We start from the raw sequence: 27,864 nt of genomic DNA, 5'->3' as shown, positions 1-27,864 counted from the left end.
CTGGGGGCCAGTGGAATCAAGGGATATGGGGAGAAGGCAGGCACGGGTCACTGATTGTGGATGATCAGCCATGATCACAATGAATGGGGGTGCTGTCTCGAAGGGCTGAATGGCCTCTTCCTGCACCTATTTTCTATGTTTCTATGTTTCTACTACAGTGGCCAATTAAACTACTGACCCACAAGTGTCTAGGATGTGCAGGGAAACGGGGGCCCGCAGGGAAAACCCACGTGGTCACGGGGATAATGTGAAAAATCCACACAGACAGCATCGGAGGTCAGAATTAAACCTGGGTCACTGGAGTTACAAGATAGCAGCTCGACCAGCTGTGCCACTGTTACCGTTAAATACGTGCACATGTTGTTTTAAATGGGCTCCTATGAGTCCTTTCCCCCAGTCGTAGTTGTTTGGTGCAATGATGTTGCTGTGGAGCTGATGCTGTCTCTAACTGTGGAGTTTGGCAAACTGGTGGTTAGCCTGGGACGTTCCCAGAAAGTTGGCAATCCCTCCACTCATCTGATCGCGCCAGGACTAGCAGACAGGCAGTGGCCGCAGCTCCGGAATATTCCATCCCGCAGGAATCAAGGAGGGAATGCAAACTGCTTTAGAAGCAGTCGGCAGACAGGGAAACTTCCCGCGGGGCAGCTCTGCAGGGCAAAAGGAAAACGTAAAGAAAGTTCGTCGAACGCAGAGCTGAGCTGAGCTGAGCTGCCTCAGGCCAGTGTGGGCCGAGAGGCACAGAGGTGCTGCCACTGAATCCACACCACCCCCTGTTCTCTCTCCCACCGCCCCCGGCCCTATAAATGCAGCTCTGCCTGAAGAAGCAGTGAGTGTGGAAAAGAGAACGAGAGAGAGAGAGAGAGAGAGAGAGAGAGAGCATTCAGCAACTGCTCACCAAACTCAGGTAAAGGCACTCTTCTGATAACTTTCATTTCACCAGTGTCAGTGCTTAGGGGACTGGGTCAACCGGGAGAAAGTTTCTCTCTGTCTGATACAGAAGTTCCCTTCTGGATTTTTATTGGATATGTTGTTTATTGGCAGGGGGCTGCATTTTTTAATCCTGCACGATATAGGCGACAAGCCTCGCTCGTGTTGTGCTGACTGTCAGGCAGGCTATGCAGTCAAGAGAGAGCTAGATAGAGCTCTTAAGGATAGCGGAGTCAGGGGGTATGGGGAGAAGGCAGGAACGGGGTACTGATTGAGAATGATCAGCCATGATCACATTGAATGGCGGTGCTGGCTCGAAGGGCCGAATGGCCTACTCCTGCACCTATTGTCTATTGTCTAATTGTTTTTAGATAAATGGCCAATAAGACCCCAAGTTCTTAAGACGTAGGAGCAGAATTAGGCCATTATGGTCCATTGAATCTGCTCCGCCATTTGATCGTGGGTGGTCTATTTCTCCCTCTCACCCCCATACTCTTGCCTTCTCCCTGCAACCTTTGATGCCCTGACTAATCATGAACCTAGCAAAGTTTGCTTTTAAAATACCCAATGACATGACTTCCACAGATTCATCACCCTCCGGGTAAAGAAATTCCTCCTCATCTCTGTTCTAAAGGTACGTCCTTTAATGCTGAGGCTGTCAGTGTCCACTGGTCCTAGACTCTCCCACCACGGCTGGAAACACACTCTCCACATCCATTCTATTTAGGCCTTTCATCATCGGGGAGGTTTCCATGAGATGCATCCTCCCCCCCTGAGCCACCCCCCTGATGTGGACATTTATCACCCATCCTCCTTCATCCACCATTAAATTCATACGTGAGAGGAGTAGAATTAGGCCATTCGGCCCATCAAGTCAACTCCGCCATTCAATCATGGCTGATCCGTCTCTCTCTCTCCGAACCCCATTCTCCTGCCTTCTCCCATAACCTCTGACCCCCGTACCAATCAAGAATCTATCTGTCTATCTGTGCAATTCCTTCCTCAACAGCATGATGGTAGCACCATAGAGTCACACAGCTCGGAAACACGCCTTCAGTTCACCTTGTCCCTGATTTCTCCAAGATGGTGCCCCATTTCTCAGCTAGTCACACCTGCCTGCGTTTGGCCCATGTCCCTCTCAACCTTTCCTACCCAGTCTGTCTAAGAGTGGTTTAATACTGTTGTAGTAGCTACCTCAACTACCTCCTCTGGCAGCTCGTTCCATATACAGGCACGGTGGTGTAGCAGCAGAGCTACTGCCCAACTGCACCAGAGACCCAGGTTCGATCCTGACTGCGGGTGGTTAGAGAGTCATAGAGCGATACAGTGTGGAAACAGGCCCTTCGGCCCAACTTGTCCACACCGGCCAACAATGTCCCAGCTACCCTAGTCCCACTTGCCTGCGTTTGGCCCACACCTCTCCAAACCAGTCCTATCCATGTACCTGTCTAACTGTTTCTTAAACGATGGGATACTCCCAGCCACAACCACCTCCTCTGGCAGCTCCACACACCCACCACCCTTTGTGTGAAAAAGTTACCCCTCGGATTCCTATTAAATCTTTTCCCCTTCACCTTGAACCTATGTCCTCTGGCCCTCGATTCCCCTACTCTGGGCAAGAGACTCTGTGAATTTACCCGATCTATTCCTCTCATGATTTTGTACACTCCTCTCATGATTCTGTACATGGTGGCTGTCTGCACGGAGTTTGTACGTTCTCCCCATGACTGTGTGGGTTTTCTCCGAGATCTTCGGTTTCTTACCACATTCCAAAGGCGCACAGGTTTGCAGGTTAATTGGCTTGGTGTAAATGTAACATTGTCCCTAGCGTGTGTGTAGGGTAGTGTTAATGTGTGGGGATGGCTGATCGCTGTGGACTCGGTGGGCCGAAGGGCCTGTTTCAATACTGTACCTCACAACTAAACTAAAGTTCATATAACTGCAGCTAATCAACACCTTTTCAAGGGCAATTAAGGAGAAGCAATGAATGCCAAGTTAGCAAGCAACTCCAATATCCTGCAAATAAATGAAAACTTACTAAAAACCCATTAGGGAACGTGGGATGGGGGAAGCCACAAGGAATACCCCCAAAATAATCAAAAGAAAATGGACTGTGAATCATTGTATCACCGCATAAGTCAAACGCCCATGAAATAAATGACAAGAATCCAAACATTTCTCTAGAAAAACATTTCCCTCCGCAAAAGCCACAGGTGTGGAGAGTTGCAATTATCATGGGAGGGCAATCCCTGGTGAAATGAGAGAGCGAAGGAGGCTGGGCTAAACCCAAAAGCCAAAGGGGGGAGGTTAGCAATAAATATCAGCTCCATGAGGTAAATAACAAGACTTTAGATTCACCAAATGTAGCTCCCACTCTGGAAACCCAAAACTAAATGAAGCCATTCATAAAACCCAGTCAGAAATAATGAGGCTGAATAAAGGCTTTCAACGTTGCATCGTTGTGTGGGCAACACCAACCGGACAGTGGAAAAACATTGTGGCTGGAAAATATAACATTCTGTACAACAGAAAGACCAGTGTGTGCTAATAAAATGCCTTTGTAAATGGAAAAGGTCGACATAAACCCCAGTCTGTAAACACTCTGGTCTTGATCTATGTTGTGCGGCAGCTGGGCAGCATCACATTTCATGTAGAGTCAGGGAGACAGCTGGAAACAGGCCATTCGGCCCATCATGCCCATGCCAACCAGTGGGCAGTTATCCATATTAACACCATCATCCAGCACTTGGTCCACAGCCTTCAATGCAGTCCAATATGTTAAGGTTGTCGAGATGCTGCTTAAATCCTGTCAGTGACTCAGTTCCCACCACTTTCTCAGATGTTCCCTGGTGAAGTAGGAAGAGGCCATTCAGCCCACCAAGTCTATGCCCAACAGCAATCCCAACAGTCCCACTCATTTCCCGGCAGCTTATTCCCTCTCACATTCCAATCAACTTGAGTAATGGTTCGAAATACCAACTCAAATAAATCAATGATTTGAACCATGCAGCAGAGATAAGGCTGTTTGGTCCACCATCTCAACACCAACCAGCAAGCACACCCACCTATGCAAATCCTATTTACCAGCACCACCCATCCGTGCTTTGGATATCCAAGTGCTGGTCCAGATTATTTTTTAAATATTGCAATAATGCACACCGCCAGACTCAGGAACGGCTTCTTCCCCTCCGTTTAGTTTAGAGATACAGCGCGGAAACAACGCTGACCAACGATCCCCACACATTAACACTATCCTATACACACTAGGGACAATTTTTTAAAAACATTTACCAAGCCAATTAACCTATAAACCTGCTCGTCTTTGGAGTGTGGGAGGAAACCGAAGATCTCGGAGAAAACCCACGCAGGTCACGGGGAGAACGTACAAACTCCGTACAGACAGCGCCCTTAGTCTGTAACCGCCCTTAACCCGGGTCTCCGGTGCTGCATTCGCTGTAAGGCAGCAACTCTGCCGCTGCACCACCGTGCCGGCCTGATATCAGGCTTCTGTACCGTCCTTCCACAGGCTAGGGTGCAGTCCAATTCTCCTCTGCCTCATTATGGCCGTTGGACTTTGGCTCTGCAAACTGTTGCAACGTAATGCTGAGCACCACATCCTGCTCTCTGTATCTTTCCCGTCACTCTACCTATTGTGTTTGAGTCTGGCTTGATTGCATTTCTGTGCAGTATTATTTTATTTGATAGGATAGCATGTACATCAATGGTTTTCATTATACCACGGTGCTTGTGACAGTAATAAACCTGAAGCTGAAGTGATGACTTCCACTACTTTTGCAGGCTTCCCAAAGGACCTGGGCAGAATATAAGAGCAATTAAATGCTTTAATAGCCATGGGGATGGGAACTGGTCTGTTATCTCAGTTACAATCAAAATGAGGGTGTACTGCACGTTTTAGACAAAGTACTAACCCCCAGCTGTCCACCCAGGTACCTGTGCAAACATTAAACCCATGGTGTAAATTGAAGCTTGCTTCCTCACGACTCCACTGTCCAGTATGATGGGCCTTTGCTCGTGCGTTTATGTTCAGCTGAGCGTGGTTAATTGTGGGCAGCTCTTCATGCCTGCCCAACGCACGCACGAGGAATGTCTCGGAGATTACTGCTGATCCTTCCACGCTCAGTCACCCGTGAAGCAGAAATGGGAGCAGCTCCTTTGATGACTTCCCTCCATGGTCTGGTGAACATAAATTGATGTCACACAGCACAGCATCAAACATCTTGCTTATTATCTTCTCCGAGCACCTTCTCCAACACGGCGGGGTGTGGGCATGGCTCCTGATGGAAGGAGCAATTTTCACTTCTTGTTTATATTCAATTCAACGTGGAAGCCCACAAAAAAAACCCAACCCATTGCACCAAAACAGAAGGCAGGAAGAAGAAAATACGGAGATCAAGATAGCGTCAAGAAATTCTTCTAATTTTGGTTGATGTTGGATGGGAGGAGATTTGTGTGGAACAACGAAAAATAGAGAACAGATGGGTTGAAGGGCTGACCCAACACTACAAACTGTGCACAATATCTTGACAAATGGTTTGAATTTGGGCACTGTGTCACATTTTACATAAGCAACAAGTTGGACCTCCTTGCTCAATGAACTCCATGGAATGAAAATCATAAAAGATGTTTAAGGGGAAGCAAGTTTGATGAAAGGGCATAAGAAATAGCAGTAAAACTAGGGCACATGGCATGCCTTTCATACTAGTTATCCCACTTTTCCATCTACTTCCACCACACTAGTCTTTCTGCTGACCGGACAGCACGCAACAAAAGCTTTTCACCGAAGAAAGACACAAAAAGCTGGAGTAACAGTTTACAGAGATCAATTAACTTTTGAGCCGACAAAGCCTGATGTATTTGGGATGCGGGTGTTAAAAATTATGGGGAGAAGGCAGGAGAACGGAAGGGTTAGGAAGGAGAGATAGATCAGCCATGATTGAATGGTGGAGTAGACCTGATAGGCCGAATGGCCTAATTCTTCTCCTATCACTTATGAAACCGGAGCACCTGGAGGAAACCCACACGGTCACAGGGGGAACATGCAAACTCCACACAGACAACTTTTGAGGCCAGTATTGAACCAGGGTCTCAGGTGCTGTGAGGCCTAATTCTGCTCCTATAACTTATGAACATGAACTTCTACCAGTAGAGCAAAGGGGAAGATACAGAGTGCAGAATATAGTTCTCACATTGTTGCACATCACTTTCAGGGACAAAGTTCAACGTCTAGAATGTCTCTTCCCAAATTTTGATTTTTTAAAAAAGTTGCTTCAAGGATAGAGCTTGCATGATTGGTAAATAATTTTAAATCTCAGACATTAGAGCAACGAGTTGAGATGAAAATTAGGAAAACTCCAGAAACTCTTATCTTGTTAGAATAGGTATCTTGGTAGGGAACACGGTGGCTCCTCAATTCTATTGAGCTAAATCACGGTATGTTCCACCGTTAAGGAAGTCCAACTAACTCAGATTGAACAGTAGAGCAGTGCATGAATGCAGGATAGACACAAAAAAGCTGGAGTAACTCAGTGGGTCAAGCAGCATCTCTGGAGAGAAGGAATAGGTGACGTTTCGGGTTGAAACCCTTCAGTCCCAAATCGTCACCTATTCCTTTTCCTGAGATGCTGCCTCAGTTACTCCAGCTTTTTGTGTCTATCTTCGGTTTAAACCAGCATCTGCAGTTCCCTCCGACACACGAACACAGGACCCGATATTGTATTGAAACCTGATCACAGACATTGATTTAAGAGGTGATGTAGGAAATGCCAAAAAATATGCTTAATGTGCTGGCAATGTACAGCAAATTGTGGACGGAGCCCAGACCATCACACAGACCAACCTGCCTTCCATTGACTCCATTTATACCTCACGCTGCCTCGGCAAGGCCAGCAGCACAATCAAGGACGAGTCGCATTCTGGCCACTCCCTCTTCTCCCCTCTCCCATCAGGCAAAAGGTACAGAAGTGTGAAAACACACACCTCCAGATTCAGGGACAGTTTCTTCCCAGCTGTTTTCAGGCAACGGAATCATCCTACCACAACCAGAGAGCAGTGCTGACCGACCATCTACCTCTTTGGTGATGCTCAGACTATCCTTGATCAGACTTTGCTAGCTTTACCTTCCACTAAACATTATTCCCTTATCATGCATCTATACACTGTAAATGGCTCGATTGTAATCATGTGTGTTGTCTTTCTGCTGACCGGATAGCACGCAACAAAAGCTTTTCACCGAAGAAAGACACAAAAAGCTGGAGTAACCCAGCGGGACAGGCAGCATCTCTGGAGAGAAGGAATGGGTGACGTTTTGCACTCTACCTTGGTACACGTGACAATAACCTAAACTGAAACATTTCACAATCAATCAATCACAATCGTACTTTATTAGCCAAGTATGTTTTGCAACATATGAGGAATGTCGTTTGCCGTACAGTCATAACAATAACTATCCTTTTTTTAAAAATGTTTATTTAATTTTTTTTAAATTTAATTGATTACAGTGCATATAACAACAACAGTAAACCCCATCCCTCCCCTTCCCTACATAATCATGAAAACAAACACTGGAATTTAGAAGGATGAGGGGGGATCTTATTGAAACATATAAGATAATTAGGGGATTGGACACATTAGAGGCAGGAAACATGTTCCCAATGTTGGGGGAGTCCAGAACAAGGGGCCACAGTTTAAGAATAAGGGGTAGGCCATTTAGAACGGAGATGAGGAAGAACTTTTTCAGTCAGAGAGTGGTGAAGGTGTGGAATTCTCTGCCTCAGAAGGCAGTGGAGGCCAGTTCGTTGGATGCTTTCAAGAGAGAGCTGGATAGAGCTCTTAAGGATAGCGGAGTGAGGGGGTATGGGGAGAAGGCAGGAACGGGGTACTGATTGAGAGTGATCAGCCATGATCGCATTGAATGGCGGTGCTGGCTCGAAGGGCTGAATGGCCTACTCCCGCACCTATTGTCTATTGTCTATTGTCTATAAAAACAAACAAATAAAAATAAATTAAAAAAAAACATAACTACAATGTAACAAAAAAAGACAAAAGCACAAAAACATGAGGCAAGGTAATTTTCACAAGTCAAATATTTCAGTATTTTCACTGCTGGATTCAAAGAAGGTACAAAAGCATGTGGCATTGAGGGGATCGTTTTACTTGTCCTTAATATGCTGCAGCACTGGGTTCCATATGTTGAAGAACTTTTGAGGGTTGGCAGACAATTCATATCTCAACCTCTCTACGTGTAAGATGCCCATTAATTCTCTTAACCAAGTCTCAAACTGAGGAGCAGAGTCTGATTTCCATAGTTTCAAAATACATCTGCTGGCAATTACCATACCATAAACCAAGATTGTGCGAGCATTATGGTCTAGCTTCTCAAGCGTTGTGGAATACCCGAATAGAGCAGTTTCAGGGTCCGGAGTTAAAGTGACGTTTAAAACAGTAGAGTACCATTGAAATAAAAGACACCAAAAGTTGTGAAGTTTTGGACAAGTCCAAAAGTGGTGAGCGAGTGTACCCTCAGCGGTCTTGCATCTATTACACAAAGGTGAGAGCTAGACTTTGCTAGCTTTACCTTCCACTAAATATTATTCCCTTATCATGCACCTTTACACTGTGAATGGCTCAATTGTATTCACGTGTTGTCTTTCAGTGACATCGCTGAGTTACTGAGTGACAGGCACTCCAAGTTTTGTTAAATTTGCTATTTTCCTCTTAAAATGGGAACAGGTTCTTGACTGCTAGGTTGCCCCTGATTTTTGTAATGTTTCATCAGCAAAGAAAAGGTGTTTCTGTAAAAAAAAAAAAGGATTAGCACTGAAGAATTTGAAGGAAAGCAAGGTGGCTTCATGCTGCCCTTGAGGACCTGGGTCCACATTTTTATCACCGCTAACTATCAGAGGATCTGAAGGGCTTCCCATTAATCACTGAGCCACATACCTCAAAAAGTAGTGGTGCTGGTTAAGTGACAGAGGACATGTGATGAAGAGCTTTGTTATCTGATTAACACCCCGACAAGTCAGCTGATAGCTCTCGGTTGAGTTACGGCCAATTTCAACCAGTCAATGTAAATCATCGTTGTTCTTGGTTATGTGCTCTGTTTATATTGCACATTAACCAGCTCTTTATATCGGAGGTCATGTAATCGTCCCAGTGTCTCCCCAGTCCCCTGAGAGCCGGTGCGACTGCAGCTGAAAGGATGGGCGGCAGATCAGAAACCCCTCCGGGCTCTCCTATTTTCTAAATTGCCTTTATTACGTAGAGGATAACTGGGGAGGGGGAGGCTGGCTCCACTCTGATGTTCTGCCCAGATTCTTCGAGAAGCCTTTCACTGAGATTTGATTTACATCTCCGTAATGGCTGCAACTATCTCCTGCCTGTTAAGAGTTTGATTCATGGCCCACACTGGAATGAAATGACTGTTGTTCAGCTGTGACTGTGCAGTATGAAGCAGGCACCTTCGCCAGGACAGTGAGCCTGCTAGCTTATTCTACAGAAGGTTCCACAATGAGTGATGATGGGTGGTGATGTTGTATGGATAGGTGCTTCTCAGTGCAACTGAAAGGGTGTCTCAGAGTATAAGAAAATAACTGCAGATGCTGGTACAAATCGATTTATTCACAAAATGCTGGAGTAACTCAGCAGGTCATGCAGCATCTCGGGAGAGAAGGAATGGGTGACGTTTCGGGTCGAAACTGAAGAAGGGTCTCGACCCGAAACGTCACCCATTCCTTCTCTCCCGAGATGCTGCCTGGAGGGAGCCAAGGACTCAGGTTCGATCCTGACTTCAGACTGAAGAAGGGTCTCGACCCGAAACGTCACCCATTCCTTCTCTCCCGAGATGCTGCCTGACCTGCTGAGTCACTCCAGCAATTTGTGAATAAATTGAAAGGGTGTCTCTCCTGGTTATTCACAAGATTAGCCATGTGAGTGAGGTGAAAAAAAGAGGAAGAGCTGAGCTCTTGCGCAAGGCGTACAAGGGGGGACAAAAAATTGGATTAAAAAAAAAAATGTACACACAAAATTACCAGTTTCAAGCCTCTTTTAGTGCATTTCAAAGTAAAAACAGACATTACAAAATAATATGAATATGTCACTGTACATTTTGAAGTAAATTCGCACATTAATTGATAATCAGCCCAAAAAGGTGGCAATTGGATTTTTCTGCTGTGTTTCATATTTTATCCCCTGTCTTAATTAATTTAGTTATATAAATAAACCATGGCGGCACGGTGGCGCAGCTGTAGAGTTGCTGCCTTACAGCGAATGCAGCGCCGGAGACTCAGGTTCGATCCTGACTAAGGGCGCCGTCTGTACGGAGTTTGTACGTTCTCCCCTTGACCTGCGTGGGTTTTCTCCGAGATCTTCGGTTTCCTCCCACACTCCAAAGACGTACAGGTATGTAGGTTAATTGGCTGGGCAAATGTAAAAATTGTCCCTAGTGTGTGTAGGATAGTATTAATGTGCGGGGATCGCCGGGCAGTGCAGACCTGGTGGGCCGAAGGGCCTGTTTCTGCGCTGTATCTCTAAATCTAAATCTAAATCTAAATCTAAAAAAATCTTGCACTTGAATTTAATATTTACTCATTACTGTTCCACCACTGATTTTCTGGCACTCTTGGTTCCGGAGCTTTGCTGGTTTATCCAGCAGGCCAAGGAAGTCGGCTATGGGGATAGATGTGCTGGTTCCGGCTGGGCTGGAGTTCCAGAGCCCCAGCCGCAGGTTGCAAATTCAACCCAACGATCGGTCGTGGAAGTCCCGATGAGGTCGAGATTGGCTGCCTTGCCCAGCCTAGGTGCCACATTTCCGAGGAGCCTTCCAGGGCGCGGGGGGAGGGGGGATTTCTCCCGGAACCCCTAGCGACCTCTAGCGGAACCCTATTCATTACAAGTCTATATATCATTTTGTTTTTTTCTTTCTTTTTTTCATTCCGATTGCTCCGTTTATTTGGCAAAGTGAAAACCAGGCAAAAAGCGCGGAAAAAGGATTTTAAAAACGCGGAAAATTCACGTGCCTGCAAGATATTACCTGTACAGTCCTTTACTGCCATCGACACAGCGGGCAGGGTTTTGATATGATGTTTTGGCTAACATTGCAGGATGTATAAATTATCTAATAGCACATAGTAAACAGAAGACAACCCACTGGCTTACAAATAATGGTAGTGCCTATTTAACTTAGACACCTAAATAGGTCAAAGTCATGCCATGTGATATTTTATATCCTCCTGAGGGGGGCAGACAAGGTTTTTAACATAGCTGTCCTATGATTGTACAGCACAACATCACCTGTGTTTTCTTGATCCAAGTTATAATGGTTATATTATCCAACACAGAGTTTAAACTGATTTAAGTCACATTCTGTAGAAAAGCATGAATGGCTTGTGTTTAGTGGAAATGTGGAGAAAAAAAACACCAATTGCTTTAAATTTGTCAACTTGCCCTTAAATGATTTAATAAAAACTTGCCTTGTCTAAAAATAAAACTTTCTGAAAGTATGGCAGAGTTTTTCTGCACTGACACACATTTATAGCTGCATGTGACCCTTGCTTTTTGAGCTGAAAAATGCCTTGTATCTATGTTTCAGGAGTCTGATGCTTACATGATCAAGTAGCCTGGCCACGTTACGAAGAGGATCAAACGCCGACTACCAAAACACTGAGTGAAAAGAATACAAATATTTCCGTCAATCTTTCATCAGCTGCTAAAACGGTAGCCTGTTTATTCTTTCCCTGCAACCCTCTAACTTATATGGACTGATTGGAAGTGCTAGGATCATTCACAGAGAGAGAGAAAAGGATTAATAGATTCAGCACAGGTTTTCAATAACGTTGGATTAATAGAAAGTGCATCCAACAGCAGGACATCTGTAATTGAAGGGCCACGGATTAAAGGTGATTCATTGAACCAGAGAAAAGTTATGACATGATTTTATCATTTGGTGCATCATGTATGTGCTTGCTAAAAGAGGTTCCCCCAGAATTTATTTATGTAGTGAGCCGTGTTTTGGGGTATGCGACCTGAAAGGGCAGTGGGATCAGATTCCAGAGTACCTTTCAAATGGAAATCAGATAGATACTCAAAAAGAAACAAAATGCAGGGCTGTGAGAATGAACGGGGATAGGACTACACAGATTTCTCTTTGAAAGATGCATGGATCGAATGGCCTTCTGTAATTATTATTGCATGATTCCAAAAGGGCTGGGAATGCTTACAGCAGCATTAGGATGAGATTCAGCAGGCTACAGTGCATCAGCAAAACTGTTAATGTAGTGGGGACACTTTTTGTTAGTTGCCATGTTACTAACGGTGCAAATATCAACACAGCTTTGCAACTCAGCAGCACTTTTACCACCGACAATTTCTCTTCCCCATTTAATCTGTCCACAATAGGCCAGAACCAGGTTACATTTTATAAGAATGTTCCATTCCATCCCTGATTTGACCAAGAATTAACATTTTCTTGATGTTTAGTTAATTTAGCGATTCAGCGCAGAAACAGGCTCTTCGGCCCACCGAGTCTGCACCGACCAGCGGTTCCTGCACGCCAACACAATCCCACACACACACTAGGGACAATTTACAATTTTACTGAAGCCAATTAACCTACAAAGCTGTACATCTTTGGAGTATTGGGAGGAAACTGGAGCTCACGGAGAAAACCCACACAGGTCATGTGGGGAACGTGCAAACTCTGCACAGACAGCGCCTGCAGTCAGCATCAAATTCTGGCGCTGTAAGGCAGCAATTCTACCGCAATACCATCATGTCGCCCAATGATTAATTAAGATTTAGTTTCAAAGACACAAAGTGCAGGAGCAACTCGGTGCTACCCCAGCAACATTCCTGGAGAACACGGAGAGGTGACGTTTTGGGTCGGGAATTTTCTTTGGGTCCCTATCAACATCACCTAAAATCATGTATAAAATCATGAGAGGAATAGATCAGGTAGATGCACAGAGTCTCTTGCCCAGAGCAAGGGAATCGACGACCAGAGGACATAGGTTCAAGGTGAAGGGGAAAAGAATTAGTAGGAGTCTGAGGGGGTAACTTTTTCACACAAAGGGTGGTGGGGGTATGGAAGAAGCCGCCAGAGGAGGTAAGAAACGTTTAAGAAACAGTTAGACAGGTACATGGAGAGGACAAGTTTGGAGGGAAATGGACCAAACGTGGGCAGGTGGGACTAGTGTAACTGGGACATGTTGGCCGGTGTGGGCAAGTTGGGTGAAGGGCCTGTTTCCACACTCTATGACGTATCCATGTCCTCCAGGGATGCTGCCTGACCTGCTGAGTTACTCCAGTACTTTGTGTCTTTTTTTTATAAGCCAGCATCTGCAGTTCCTTGTTTCTAAGATTTACTATTCAGTCAAGCAAGTTTTCTTTTCTTGATGTAATGGCTCATAAATGTATTGTTTAATGTATTGTATGGGTCACATTTTCCTTTTTTTTTATTAGCGAGTTTCTTCCAAATACACATTATGATGCTAATATAATGGAAATAGTTGTAGACTGGAAGCAAATGGAAGAGATGTTGCCATCCTGGTGCTGAAGAAAGAATTGTTTGAAGAGCAAGCTGCCAAATTCACAATTGGTGATATTTATTCCCAATTGATGTCTTTAAGAAAACTAGATTTGGAACTCCACAGGTAATTGACAATCAACATTGTAAGGTAAATGTTTCAATGTTCTCAACATTTGTTGGGATATATTTATGTCTGATTTTCTTGTCTTTTTGTTACAAATACTTTTTTTGTGATTAGATGAGGCAATATATGATTGATTCCTGGGATGGCAGGACTTTCATATGAAGAAAGACTGGATAGACTTGGCTTGTACTCGCTGGAATTTAGAAGATTGAGGGGGGATCTTATAGAAACTTACAAAATTCTTAAGGGGTTGGACAGGCTAGATGCAGGAAGATTATTCCCGATGTTGGGGAAGTCCAGAACAAGGGGTCACAGTTTAAGGATAAGGGGGAAGTCTTTTAGGACCGAGATGAGAATTTTTTTTTTCACACAGAGAGCGGTAAATCTGTGGAATTCTCTGCCACAGAAGGTAGTTGAGGCCAGTTCATTGGCTATATTTAAGAGGGAGTTAAATGTGGCCCTTGTGGCTAAAGGGATCAGGGGGTATGAAGAGAAGGCAGGTACGGGATACTGAGTTGGATGATCAGCCATGATCATATTGAATGGCGGTGCAGGCTTGAAGGGCCGAATGGCCTACTCCTGCACCTATTTTCTATGTTTCTATGTTTCTATGATCAATCGCTGTCAAAAAGTAATTACAAGAACCACCATCTACGACAAGAGAAGGTTGAAAGAATACCTGAGCACTATATCTTATACTTCAGCAAAGAACAAGCTGCTTGGGGAGTTGAATGGATCAAGCAGCATCTGTGGAGGGAAATGGGTCAGGGCCTTCCAATCTGATGGAGGATCCCAACCAAATCCAAAGTCAATTAACCTACAAACCCATAGTCTTTGGAGTGTGGGAGGAAACCAGAACACCTGGAGAAATCCCACATGGTCATGGTGAGAACGTACAAACTCCATACAGACAATACCTGTGTCAGGATCGAACCTGGGTCCATGACGCTGGAAGGCAGCAATTCTACCGCTGCCCTGTGTTAAGCTAATCTTCTCTGCCTACATTCCCTGTATATTCTCCAGGGGACTTATTAAACTAAAGACCCGCCAGGGGGGGGGTTGACTTGAAAAATGATATTTCCTTGCAACAGCACAGATGGGAGAACCATTTCAGTCAGAGAGTTGTGAATCTGTGGAATTCTCTGCCTCAGAAGGTAGTGGAGGCCAATTCTCTGAATGCATTCAAGAGAGAGCTGGATAGAGCTCTTAAGGATAGCGGAGCCAGGGGGTATGGGGAGAAGGCAGGAACGGGGTACTGATTGAGAATGATCAGCCATGATCACATTGAATGGCGGTGCTGGCTCGAAGAGCCGAATGGCCTCCTCCTGCACCTATGGTCTATTATCTATTAATCATCTTTATCTTGCAAGCTCACAATTGTACCTGTGGCTCAAACTAATGGGTTGGGAGCATTAAGATAGCTCATCCAATCTGCACCCATTCCTGACTGAACTCTGCTTCCCTGGCCTCCGATGGACATGTAATACACTCCTCCTGGCAAAATATGTTTGGACTGCACTGCGTTTTCTCAGATAAGTGTCAAAAAAATTAATAGGTCTTTTTTTTTGTTTACAATCCAAATAGGAACAATGTCGTCAGAGACCAAGAATGGGACAACTGTATTGCCCGACGTTCTTAAGCTTCTTCTGACAACCACAGAAGCCCAGGGGAGGGTCGAACCGCCGACCGGAGCAGCAGACCCTTTGCCGACCATCATCGCTGTGATATCCATCTTCCTTCTCTTGGCGACGTGCGTCAGTTTTGTGGCCCTGTGCAATCCCGCTGGGCTAGACAGCACCCGCTACGGCCCCTATGAGTGCATGCCCTACCACGCCGAGGATGCCAGCGAGCCCCGGCTAAAACTGTGGAAACGTTTGGGCTCCTTGAGGCACTCGTTAAACAGCTTCAGGCGAAATCGACCCCTCGTTCAACCTCAAGCAACTCCTGCAACTCAGTGCCAAGTGGAGCAGAATGACTCAGACTTTGCAGAGTCGACAAAAATGTAAAGGTTCAGCAGCTATAAAACTCGTGCACAGACTTGTTCAGTGATAAGAACCAGGGATTAAAAGTCGTAAAAGATTAACCACAGCTGTAATCAATATCAGCGGGGGAAAAATGTCATCGTTCATTAGCCTTTGGAGAGTGCATTAGGTGATACTGAGCATCTTTCATGCTGTGCTGTAAACAATATCATCTAAAGAACAACACGTCAGCCACACTGCGATCATCTATAACCATAGATTTCACACTTGAACACAGTGAGCGGGAGAATGTAAAGACACCAGACAGTGTTCACTATCGGACGTAATTCATTGCCTCTCAGCTACGGTTTAATTGGATGAATACATCATATAAACACAGCAAAAAGCAGACAGAGGCCAATGGGCCCCTCAGGCCCAGTGCATCCTGCAACATGATCATCCACTCAGTCCCTTGTTGCCATATTTATCCCACGCCACTTGATCACCGCCGCATTAAAGAGATCAACCTCCTTCTTTAATATATATGTAATGACTAGGCACCCACTGCTTCTGTGGGATGTAATTCCACAGGTTGACCAGGTAGATACGCAAATGCTGGAGTAACTCAGCGGGTCAGGCAGCATCTCAGGAGAGAAGGAATGGGTGACATTTCGGGTCGAGACCCTTCTTCAGACCCAAGGTTTCCCACAGATTTACCATGTTCTGGGGGAAGAGGAGGGAGAGAGGGGGGGGGGGGTGTCAGTGGGTGAGGGGGATCCAGAGATATGGGAGTGGGTTCCAGAGATGGAGGGACCCAAAGATGGAGGTCCCAGAGATGGAGGGTCCCAGAGATGGAGGGTCCCAGAGATGGAGGGTCCCAGAGATGGAGGGTTTCAGAGATGGAGGGTCCCAGAGGTGGGGGGTTCCAGAGGTGGGGGGGGGGGAGTTCCAGAGGTGGGGGGGGGGGCTTCCAGAGGTGGGGGGGGGATTCCAGAGGTGGGGGGGTTCCAGAGACATGGGAGTGGGTTCCTAAGATGGAGGGTCCCAGAGATAGAGGGTCCCAGAGGTGGGGGAGGGGGATCCCAGAGGTGGGGGGAGGGGGGTCCCAGAGGTGGGTCCAGAGGTGGGGGGTCCAGAGGTGGGGGAGGAGGTTCTAGTGGTGGTTGAGGGGGGTCCCAGAGATGGGGGAGGAGGTTCCAGAGATGGAGGGCCCCAGAGGTGGGAAGGGGGGGTCCCAGAGGTGGGGGAGGAGGTTCTAGAGGTGGGGAAGGGGGTCTCAGAGGTGGGGGGGGGGGGAGGTACCAGAGGTGGGGGCGGGGCGGGGGCGGGAGGAGTTGATCCTTTAGATGGGGAGAGGGGGAAAGAGGAGAAGGGTGGAGAGGAAAGGCTTCAATCACTGAACCAAAACCCACAGAACCAACGCTGGTTGCCCTTAAGTACCCTTTTCCCTAGAAAATGTAAAAGTTAAGATGTCCCAGGAATTTCCCCAGCACGCAGTGTAGGAACACATGAGCTGGATCCATTAATGAGGATAAACCGGAGGATTGCACAAAATCAAAAATAACATTGCAGGCGTGTTTCAAATGGATGGACAATGACAGAAAAAAAAGGTCTTTCTTCTCCACGCCAGTCCTGCAAAATCCACACTTTGTGAAGATAATAAGCACTATTATCCTAAGTCCTAAACGAGAGGCTGACAGTGGCTGTAAAGACCGCGCATAATTTACCCATCATTTAGTTTAACTTACTCAACCAAGACAACCATCCCCCTCAGCGACAGGTAACGGTTCAATTCTCTTGGATACTAATCCCTTTTTACAAACCACACTTCTGAAATCCAATTAGTTGGCCATCATAAATGACTGAACCATAATCCCAGAAACAGAATCACGCGAGCACGCGGGGAGAAATTGAATATTCTCTTTGTTGATGCGAGGAGGTGAAATTTCAACTGTCCCTTTGAGCTGTGTGTGGTGGGCTTATATACCTGGTACAAATTCCACACTGATACTTCAATAACTATTTGCTTTGGAATACCACTGTCAGTCCAGTAAAATAAGATTTAGTTTCGATTAGTTTAGCTTAGAGATGCAGCGCGGAAACAGGCCCTTCGGCCCACCGGGTCCGCGCCGACCAGCGATCCCCGCATATTAACACTATCCTACACAACCTAGGGACAATTTTTAAAACATTTTACCAAGCCAACTAACCTACATACCTGTATGTCTTTGGAGTGTGTGAGATAACCGAAGACCTCGGAGAAAACCTATGCAGGTCACGGGGAGAACGTACAAACTCCGTACAGTCAGGGATCAAACCCGGGTCTCCGGCGCTGCATTCGCTGTCAGGCAGCAACTCTACCGCTGCACCACTTCATCCACGCTGATTGTCATGCCTATCTACATTAATCCCACTTGCCCACTGTAAGTCTACATTCCTCTGAATGCAAAAGATAGACACAAAAAGCTGGAGTAACTCAGCGGGACAGGCAGCATCTCTGGAGAGAAGGAATGGGTGACGTTTCGGGTCGATACCCTTCCTCAGAATACAGTCTGAAGAAGGGTCCCGATCTGAAATGTCACCTATCCATTTGTTCCAGAGATGTCGTCTGACCCGGTGAGTTATTCCAGCATTTTGTGTCTTATCTTTGGCATAAACCAGCATCTGCTGTTCTTTCTCATTCCCTCAATGCCTTTCCTGTCCAAGTACTTGTCTAAACAATGTTTAAATGGAGTAATTTTATCCTTTTCTCTGCCGGCTCATTCCCAATATTTACCAGCCTCAGTGTGAATAAACGTACCCATCAGATCTCCTTTAAATTTATCTCCTCTCACATTAGACCTGCGCCCTTTAATTCTGCCCCGTGAAAAACATTCCGACACTCATTTCAGAGGAAGGGGAAAAGATTTAATAGGAATCTGAGGGGTAACTATTTCACACAAAGGTTGGTGGGTGTATGGAACAAGCTGCCAGAAGAGGTAGTTGAGGCGGGGACTATTGTAATGTTTAGACAGGTACATGGATAGGACAGGTTTAGAGGGATATGGGCCAAACACAGGCAGGTGGGATGGGTAGGGAGGAACTGCAGATGCTGGTTTAAACTGAAGACGGACACAAAAGGCTGGGGTAACTCAGCGGATCAGGCAGCATCGCTGGAGAAAAGGAATAGGTGACATTTCGGGCCTGAAGAAGGGTCTTGACCCGAAAAGCATCACATAGAAAATAGGTGCAGGAGTAGGCATCTACTCATTTTGGCCCTTCGAGCCTGCACCGCCATTCAATATGATCATGGCTGATCATCCAACTCAGTATCCTGTACCTGCCTTCTCTCCATACCCCCTGATCCCTTTAGCCACAAGGGCCACATCTAATTCCCTCTTAAATATAGCCAATGAACTGGCCTCAACTACCTTCTGTGGCAGAGAATTCGACAGATTCACCACCTATTCCTTTTCTCGAGAGATGCTGCCTGATCCGCTGAGTTACTCCAAGCTTTTGTGTCTGCAGGCAGGTGGGACTTGTGTAGATGGGGCATGTTGGTTGGCGTGGGCAAGTTGGGCCGAAGGGCCTGCTTCTGCACTGTATGACTCCATGACCCAATCCTATCGTTGTGCACGTTTGTGTGGGAAGAGGGGTGGCTGTAGGTGGATGGGGTAAGATCTTGCTATGGGCCTTGAAGATGGGGGGGGAGGTAAAGTGTGGAGGTGGGTGTAGAGTGTGTGTGTGTGTGTATGCGTGCATGTGTATGTGTGTGCGCGCGTGCGTGTGCGTGATAGGGGCAGTGCAGAGGGTGAGCAGTGATGCAGCACCTTGTGACCGGGGAGTAAGTATTGCCGAGGGAAACGCAAGGGGGAGATTATTCAGCAGCTGAATTCCAGCCACGCGCTGCATTTTAACTTGAATTGAAATGAGATCGTCCTGAAGGTCGGATTTGAGGGAGAAATAAGAATGAAAGCATATAATCTCAACTGACAGCCAACAAAAGGTACCTGGAGCAATTTGAAATGGCAGTGAAAATTGCTTGCACTCAAAATCAAAATAGCAATGGGAATGTGATTATCGATAGCTGTTCATGCAAAGTAGATACAAGTCAAACCAAGTCACTCTCTAAAGCCATCTGGACACATATCTGGGCAATAACTGGGCAGCGAGTCCATTTATAGATATTGTAAGAAAATAACTGCAGATGCTGGTACAAATCGAAGGTATTTATTTCACAAAATGCTGGAGTAACTCAGCGAGGTCAGGCAGCATCTCAGGAGAGAAGGAATGGGTGACGTTTCGGGTGGAGATCCATCTTCAGACTGATGTATAGATAGTTTTTCAGACCAATTATAGGTATTTACATTTGTCACTTTTAGGCGCTTCTTCAGAATTGACGCGCTAACAAATCATACAACAGGACAGCACGGAGACAGACCCTTCAGCCCACAATTTATGTACTGAACATGATGCAAAGTTAAACTAATCTCCTCTGCCTACCGTAGTCCATATACCTCCACTCCCTGTATATCCATGTGCCGGTCTAAAAGCCTTTCAAATGCCACAGAAGGTAGACACAAAAAGCTGGAGTAACTCAGCGGGTCAGGCAGCATCTCTGGTGATAAGGAATAGGTGACGTTTTGGGTCGAGACTCTTCTTCATTCCTCTTAAGCGCCACTATCATTTCCACCTCCACCACCTCTGACAGCGCGTTCCAGGCACGCACTACTCTTTGTGTAAAAAGGGGACCAATTTCACTATCAGCAGCTGTTTCACACATGCCACTGGGCACCTGCCTGTCAGCGTGGAAACAGGCCCTTTGGCCCAACTTGCCCACACCGGCCAACATGTCCCAGCTACACTAGTCCTATCTGCTGGAGTTTAGTCGATACCCCTCCAAACCTGCCTTTTCAGGATAGACACAAAAAGCTGGGGTAACTCAGCGTGACAGGCAGCATCTCTGGAGAGAAGGGATGGGTCATGCTTCCGGTCGAGACCCTACTTCAAATCCTTCTCGACCCAAAACATCACCTATTCCTTCTCTCCAGAGATGCTGCCTGTCCCGCTGAGTTACTCCAGCTTTTTAATGTCTATCTTCGGTTTAAACCAGCATCTGCAGTTCCTCCTTACACACTGTCCTATCCAGGTACCTGCCAAACTGTTTCTTAAATGTTGGATAGTCCCTGCCTCAATTACCTCCTCGAGCAGCTTGTTCCATACACCCACTGCCCTTTGTGTGAAAAAGTTACCCCTCACATTCCTATAAAATCTTTTCTCCTTCAATTTGCTGATTTTCATCTCTCCTCATTTTTACTTCCATTGACATTCACAGGAAGAGATGCAAAGTGTGGCTATCACCTCAAGACGTGCTGCATTACATTATAACACAAATTCAGGGTATACACCGATTCTATTCTACAGACGAGGGACAATTTACAGCAGCCAATTAACCTACAAGCTTTCATGCCTTTGGAATGTGGGAGGAAACCGGAGCAGCTGGAGAATACCCAGGGAGAACGTACAGACTCTGTACAGACAGCACAAGTCGGAGTCAGGATCGAACTCGGGACTGTGGGGCAGCAACTCTACCGCTGCTCCACTGTGCTGCCCATGAATACTGAATTGGTTTTAAGGAAGGTAGCGTGGCTGAGCCGATCAACCAGTTTCATCTCATTCACAAAATGCTGGAGTAACTCAGCAGGTCAGGCAACATCTCGGGAGAGAAGGAATGGGTGACGTTTCGGGTCGAGACCCTTCTTCAGACTGATGTCAGGGGGGCGGGACAAAGGAAGGATATAGGTGGAGACAGGAAGATAGAGGGAGATCTGGGAAGGCGGAGGGGAAGAGAGGGACAGAGGAACTATCTAAAGTTGGAGAAGTCGATGTTCATGCCACTGGGCTGCAAGCTGCCCAGGCGAAATATGAGGTGCTGTTCCTCCAATTTCCGGTGGGCCTCACTATGGCACTGGAGGAGGCCCATGACAGAAAAGTCAGACTGGGAATGGGAGGGGGAGTTGAAGTGCTCGGCCACCGGGAGATCAGGTTGGTTAACGCGGACCGAGCGCAGGTGTTGAACGAAGCGATCGACGAGCCTGCGCTTAGTTTCGCCGATGTAAATAAGTTGACATCTAGAGCAGCGGATGCAATAGATGAGGTTGGAGGAGGTGCAGGTGAACCTTTGGCGAAACCAAGCGCAGGCTCGGCGATCGCTTCGCTCAACACCTGCGCTCGGTCCGCATTGACCAAACTGATCTCCCCGTGGCCGAGCACTTCAACTCCCCCTCCCATTCCCAGTCATGGGCCTCCTCCAGTGCCGTAGTGAGGCCCACTGGAAATTGGAGGAACAGCACCTCATATTTCGCCTGGGCAGCTTGCAGCCCAGTGGTATGAACATCGACTTCTCCAACTTTAGATAGTCCCTCTGTCCCTCTCTTCCCCTCCTCCTTCCCAGATCTCCCTCTATCTTCCTGTCTTTACCTATATCCTTCCTTCGTCCCACCCCCCTGACATCAGTCTGAACAAGGGTCTCGACCCGAAACATCACCCATTCCTTCTCTCCTGAGATGCTGCCTGACCTGCTGAGTTACTCCTGCATTTTGTGACTAAATACCTTCGATTTGTACCAGCATCTGCAGTTATTTTCTTATACAACCAGTTTCATCTTCAATGTGCAGTAAGTGGCCTCACTCCACTCCTGGGCAGCCATGCCTTGCTTCTGGTGCAGTGTCAACAAGAGGCTCCGTTTACAAATGTGCGGGTGGTTCTGATCAATCTGCAGGTCCAAAGCACTGGACCTTGGCAAGTTTACAGATAAACAGTTCCCGATTGAAAACCTGAGGGATGACATTTGCTGCACTGCCCCTTAAACTCCGGGTCGGTAAGTGAAATGTCATCCTGTGCCGTAGCACAGGCAAGGGTTGAATGAATGGCACGCAGGTTAATAGAAATAGTTTGTAAAACTCCAACCTAATTGGGCAGCAAAAGACAAATAATCTCCAAGATTCTGTTGAGCAAAGTCAGGGTCACTATGCAGTTTGCAGATAACGCACTGCTCTCTCATCCAAGTATCATTTCAGAAAGGGTGACCTTTCCAATGATGCTTGAGAGGAGAAGTTTCTAAGACACTCTAGTCACAAGACTGTTGCATGAAGCATAGACCACAGATCAGCACAGCACAGTAACAGGTCCTCAGGCCCACAATGTCTCTGGCGAGCATGATGCCAAGATAAACTAATCTCATCTGCCTGCACGTGATTCATATCCCTCCATTCTCTGCATATCAACGTGCTTACCGACAAGAATTTTGAACACCACTTTAAATCCTCGACATTATTTGACCAAAACGTGAAGTGGTGGAGAATCCCGCCCTCGCATGGCTAAAGGATGCTTGCTAAAATTCACTGTTGCATTTAGTTCCGATAATTATATGAAGAGTTTGGGTCTTTCCCCACATTGGATAGATGTTTCCCAGGTTTACCTTATTGACCGCCTTTATAATTGGAGCAGACTCCAACAACATTATCTTATCCAGGGACAAGAATCTAACTTGTTCACCATAAAAGGGGGGGCACGGTGGCGCAGCGGTAGAGTTGCTGCCTTACAGCGAATGCAGCACCGGAGACCCGGGTTCGATCCCGACTACGGGTGCAGTCTGTACGGAGTTTGAACGTTCTCCCCGTGACCTGCGTGAGTTTTCCCCGGGACTTTTGGTTTCCTCCCACACTCCAAAGACGTGCAGGTTGTAGGTTAATTGGCTTGGTAAATGTAAAAATTGTCCCCTAGTGGGTATAGGATAGTGTTAATGTGCGGGGATTGCTGGTCAGAGCGGACCCGGTGGGCCGAAAGGGCCTGTTTCCGCATTGTATCTCTAAAAACAGCAGTTTGGGGCAAAGGACACTGAATTGAGACTGGAGAATTGCAAATGGCAGACGAGGGGGTCTTTAATGTTTGACAAGATGAGTGTTTGTTTCAGGAGCACCTGTGTTTGCTCACCTTCTATAGGGAGGCATGCACTTGTGATAGAAAGAGTTCTGGGAATGGTTAGGTGTATTAAGAAACTGCAGATGCTGGTTTATACCGAAGACAGACGCAAAATGCTAGAGTAACTCAGCTGGACAGGCAGCATCTCTGGAGAGAAGGAATCGTGATGTTTCGGATTGAGACCCTTCTTCAGACTTCAGATTCTGGGAAAGGTATTGGTTCACTACTTTCACATGTATGGAGGGAGATACAGTGATAAACTTTGTTTTGTTTGCCATCCACGCAAATCATACCATACATGAGTACAGCAGGTAGCGCAAAAGAGAAGATGAACAGAGTGCAGAATATGATGTTACAGCTACAGAGAAACTGCAGATTAAAAAAATTCAAGGGCCACGAGAAGGTAGAATGGAAGATCAGAATTCATCCCCAGCATATGATAGGTCTGTTTGTGCACCTGATATCAGCGGCGAAGATGCCGATCTTGAATCTGGAGGTACGTGCTTTCAAACCTTTGTATTTTTTACCTAATGGGAGATGGGAGAGGGAATGACTTGGGTGTGAGTGGTCCTGGATGAGGTGTGTTTGCTTTACGGGTGATGATATGGGACCTAGCAATAGACAATAGGTGCAGGAGTAGGCCATTCGGCCCTTCGAGCTAGCACCACCATTCAATGTGATCATGGCTGATCATTCTCAATCAGTACCCCGTTCCTGCCTTCTCCCCATACCCCCTGACTCCGCTATCCGTAAGAGCTCCATCTAGCTCTCTCTTGAATGCATTATGCTTGAATGCTAGCGTTTAAAAGGGGAGGAGATCTTGTTGAACCAAATCCTTCCAGGGCCTGACAGGCTAGATGCAGGGAGGATGCTTGCCCTGAGTGAGGAGCCAGGGACCTGAAGGCACAACGATGAAGAACGAGATGCAGAGACATTTCCTCACTGGAGGGATGCTGAATCTTTGGGATTACTTGAAGGGCTTGATTCAAGATATTGATCCATACAGCAGACATTAAGGAGATCAAGGGATATGGAGGAGATGGTATTGGGAAGTGGTGTTGAGGTAGAACATCAGCCATGACTTACGGAGCGGGCTAAAACGACAGTATGGAGTACTCCTCCATATGTTCTTAGGAGTGTTGAGGTTCCACCTACATGCCTGGAAAATAGTGACCCCCACATGGAAATTAGGATGCCTGTGCTAAGCATGGTAAGGAATAGGAGCAGGAGGAAGCCTTCAGCTCTTGAGCAGCTCACCGTTCACTAAGATCACGGTTGATCTTCCACTTCAGCATTATTTCAATAGTGCTTCATTGTCACGTGTGTGAAGTGCAGGTCCAACAAGGCAGCATCATTCAGGACAAACAGTCTGCCTTACTGAAATGCCATCTTCCCTCAGTGCAACAGTGTGTGCCATCTAAATAAAGCGACCTGCCTAGGCTTCTACAACAGCATCTCCCAACCCTTGCCTCCAGCACAACGGGCTGCAGGTCTATGGAAGCACCATCACATGCAAGCTCCCCTCCACATTGAATATCATCCCGACTTTGAAGTCAAACCACTGCTCCTTCATTGACGCTGGGCCAGAATCTTAGAGCTCTCTGACTTAGATCTCATTCAGCAGAAGAATTGCAATGGTTTAAGAGGATTACTCACATCGTTGTCTCTTAAAGTTTGCCAACAAACACTGGCCGGTCTTGCCAGTGACGGTCACATCTTGTGCATCAGTTTAGTTTAGTTTAGAGCTACCGCGCGGGAAACAGGCCCTTCGGCCCACTGTGTCCACACTGACCAGCGATCCCCGCGCATTAACATTACCTTGCACGCACCAGGGACAAGTTCTTTTTTACATTTACACCTAGCCAATTAACCTACAAACCTGTACGTCTTTGGAGTGTGGGAGGAAACCAAAGATCTCTCACAGGTCACAGGGAGAATGTACAAGCTCCGTACAAACAGCACCCGTAGTCAGGATCGAACCCAGGTCCGTGTCAGTAGCTCTACCGCTGCGCCACCGTTGCAGCAGCGTTTATTATATAAATCACAAATATTTTGGACAGGGTCTGTGGAGGTTTTGCTAAAACAAGATGTGGCACTTCCAGCAACTTATGATCCTGTTTCTCTTTTTCGTCCCGGGGTGTTGTTAAGCTGAGGAAACGCCACAGTGCCTATCATCAGAAACAGCACTGCCGTGAATTAGGTGGAACAAAATATTCCAAAGAAAGAATTAACAAAACTAGCAGAGGACCGAGTCAGTACCTCCGGGGAATAAGTGCAAGATGATTATTTCAATCACATTTTGAGTATACTAATCCAGAATCATGACCGTGTCTTAAAAATGTAAATGATCGTGATTTCTGGTAACGGTAGGTTGCAGAGTGCCAGAACATTTGAAACAACATTGGAGTCAGGATAGGGTAACACCAGTAATCATTTAACTGTGTCGAATTGAACATGATTCTACTGCTGGAAGTCTGTCAACATTACGATGCACAAATAAAGGGTGCATGACAGAAAGTAGTAAGTGACTGAAAGACTTGCACTCCAGGCATTTGGACTCAAGATTTACATTGCTGGAAGAATCCTCACTGAAATCTTAAAGGACGACACAAAATGCTGGAGTAACTCAGCGGATCAGGCAGCATCTCTGGATAGAAGGAATGGGTGACGTTTCGGGACGAGACCCTTCTTCAGACGGAGAGTCAGGGGAGAGGGAGACACAGAGGTAAGGAAGGGTAAGGTGTGAAAACGAGACATCAAAGGGGACAAAAATCAAGGAAAACGTAGAATAGATCATCGCTAGCTTGTGGAAGATCGACAACAAAGCACACAGAGATAAAATGAAAACAAGGAACAGTCAGACTGGTCGGAAAACTGGGAAGAGGGAGAACAAAAGGCATACTTGGGAAATATGCGCATGCACGTACATATTTTCTCACTATGGTAACTATCACATGAACAATAGTCTACTCCAGTTCATTTAGGAAAAGAGCAAAACATTTTTACTTCCATTGCAATTCATCTCCTGGTCTCAAGAGTCTCAAAGCACTTTGCATAAATGTAATTACTTTGAAGTCTTACAGGGACCATTAAGTAGATCAATGTCATTAAGCTGAACATTTTGTACACAGTAAAGGCTTAAAGTCAAATGAATGACCAATTAGAATGTTTAAGGCAAGTTTGTTAAGCAAAGTATAGTGGGCACAGGACCAAGGACTTCAGCTCTTTTTTAACCAGTTCTATGGAAGTCTTCACTTATTTTACTGAAGATGGTGACAGACCCCCTGATCTTCACAGTGCCTCTGACATTGCAACGCTCCCTCAGCACTGCACTGCAATCACTCAGCCTGGCCAACTGAGAGGGTGCTACAGCGGCAGAGACCCGGGTTCGATCCCGACTACGGGTGCTGTCTGTACGGAGTTTGTACGTTCCCCCAGTGGGTTTTCTCCCGAGTGCTCCGGTTTCCTCCCACACTCCAAAGACGTACAGGCTTGTAGGTTAATTGGCTTGGTATAATGGTAAATTGTCCCTAGTGTGTTAGTGTGCAGGGATCATGGTCAGTGTGGACCTGGTGGGATGAAGGGCCTGTTTCCATGCTGTATCACTAAACTAAATTAATCACCTCTTGAAGCCCCATTGTTGGGTCTGAAACAATAACACTTCAACCATATTAATTGGAAGAGGTTTGTAAGTTAATTTGCGTGGTAAAACGTGAAAATTGTCCCTAGTGGGTGTAGGATAGTGTTAATGTGTGGGGATCGCTGGTCGGTGTGGACCCGGTGGGCCGAAGGGCCTGTTTCTGCGCTGTATCTCTAAACTAAACTAAACTAAGAACATTAGTTAGGCCACAACTACTGGGCTCCAAGAGGGAGGTGCAAGGATATTAGTTAGGAAAAGGGGACGTACAACGTGATCTGGGTGCCTTAGTGCATCAGTCACTGAAAGGAAGCATGCAGGTACAGCAGGCAGTGAAGAAAGCCAATGGAATGTTGGCCTTCATAACAAGAGGAGTTGAGTATAGGAGCAAAGAGGTCCTTCTGCAGTTGTACAGGGCCCTAGTGAGACCGCACCTGGAGTACTGTGTGCAGTTTTGGTCTCCAAATTTGAGGAAGGATATTCTTGCTATTGAGGGCGTGCAGCGTAGGTTTACTAGGTTAATTCCCGGAATGGCGGGACTGTCATATGTTGAAAGACTGGAGCGACTAGGTTTGTATACACTGGAATTTAGAAGGATGAGAGGGGATCTTATCGAAACGTATAAAATTATTAAGGGGTTGGACACGTTAGAGGCAGGAAACATGTTCCCAATGTTGGGGGAGTCCAGAACCAGGGGCCACAGTTTAAGAAT

The 27,864-nt window shown here is 46.3% G+C and overlaps 2 protein-coding genes across 3 annotated transcripts in view; one reads left to right on the top strand and one right to left on the bottom strand.

The window, feature by feature from the left end:
- cdh23 (cadherin-related 23) overlaps positions 1–27,864 on the bottom strand; it is a 694,191-nt gene that overhangs the window by 226,248 nt on the left and 440,079 nt on the right. The window lies entirely within an intron of this gene.
- Positions 679–16,015, top strand: LOC144610001 (uncharacterized protein C10orf105-like). Of its 2 annotated transcripts, none has more exons than XM_078428433.1 (4): positions 679–904; positions 11,534–11,658; positions 13,402–13,592; positions 15,177–16,015. In XM_078428433.1, exon 4 carries the CDS (start codon positions 15,182–15,184, stop codon positions 15,596–15,598), a length of 417 nt encoding a protein of 138 aa, XP_078284559.1. In that variant the 5' UTR covers positions 679–904; positions 11,534–11,658; positions 13,402–13,592; positions 15,177–15,181; the 3' UTR covers positions 15,599–16,015. The 2 variants fall into 2 exon arrangements, with proteins under 2 accessions (XP_078284559.1, XP_078284560.1); XM_078428434.1 differs by having other exon boundaries at positions 11,534–11,840.

Source organism: Rhinoraja longicauda, chromosome 35 (genome assembly GCF_053455715.1).
Source record: "Rhinoraja longicauda isolate Sanriku21f chromosome 35, sRhiLon1.1, whole genome shotgun sequence".
Taxonomy (NCBI): Eukaryota; Metazoa; Chordata; class Chondrichthyes; order Rajiformes; family Arhynchobatidae; genus Rhinoraja; species Rhinoraja longicauda.
This window is presented reverse-complemented; position numbering and strand designations above follow the sequence as displayed.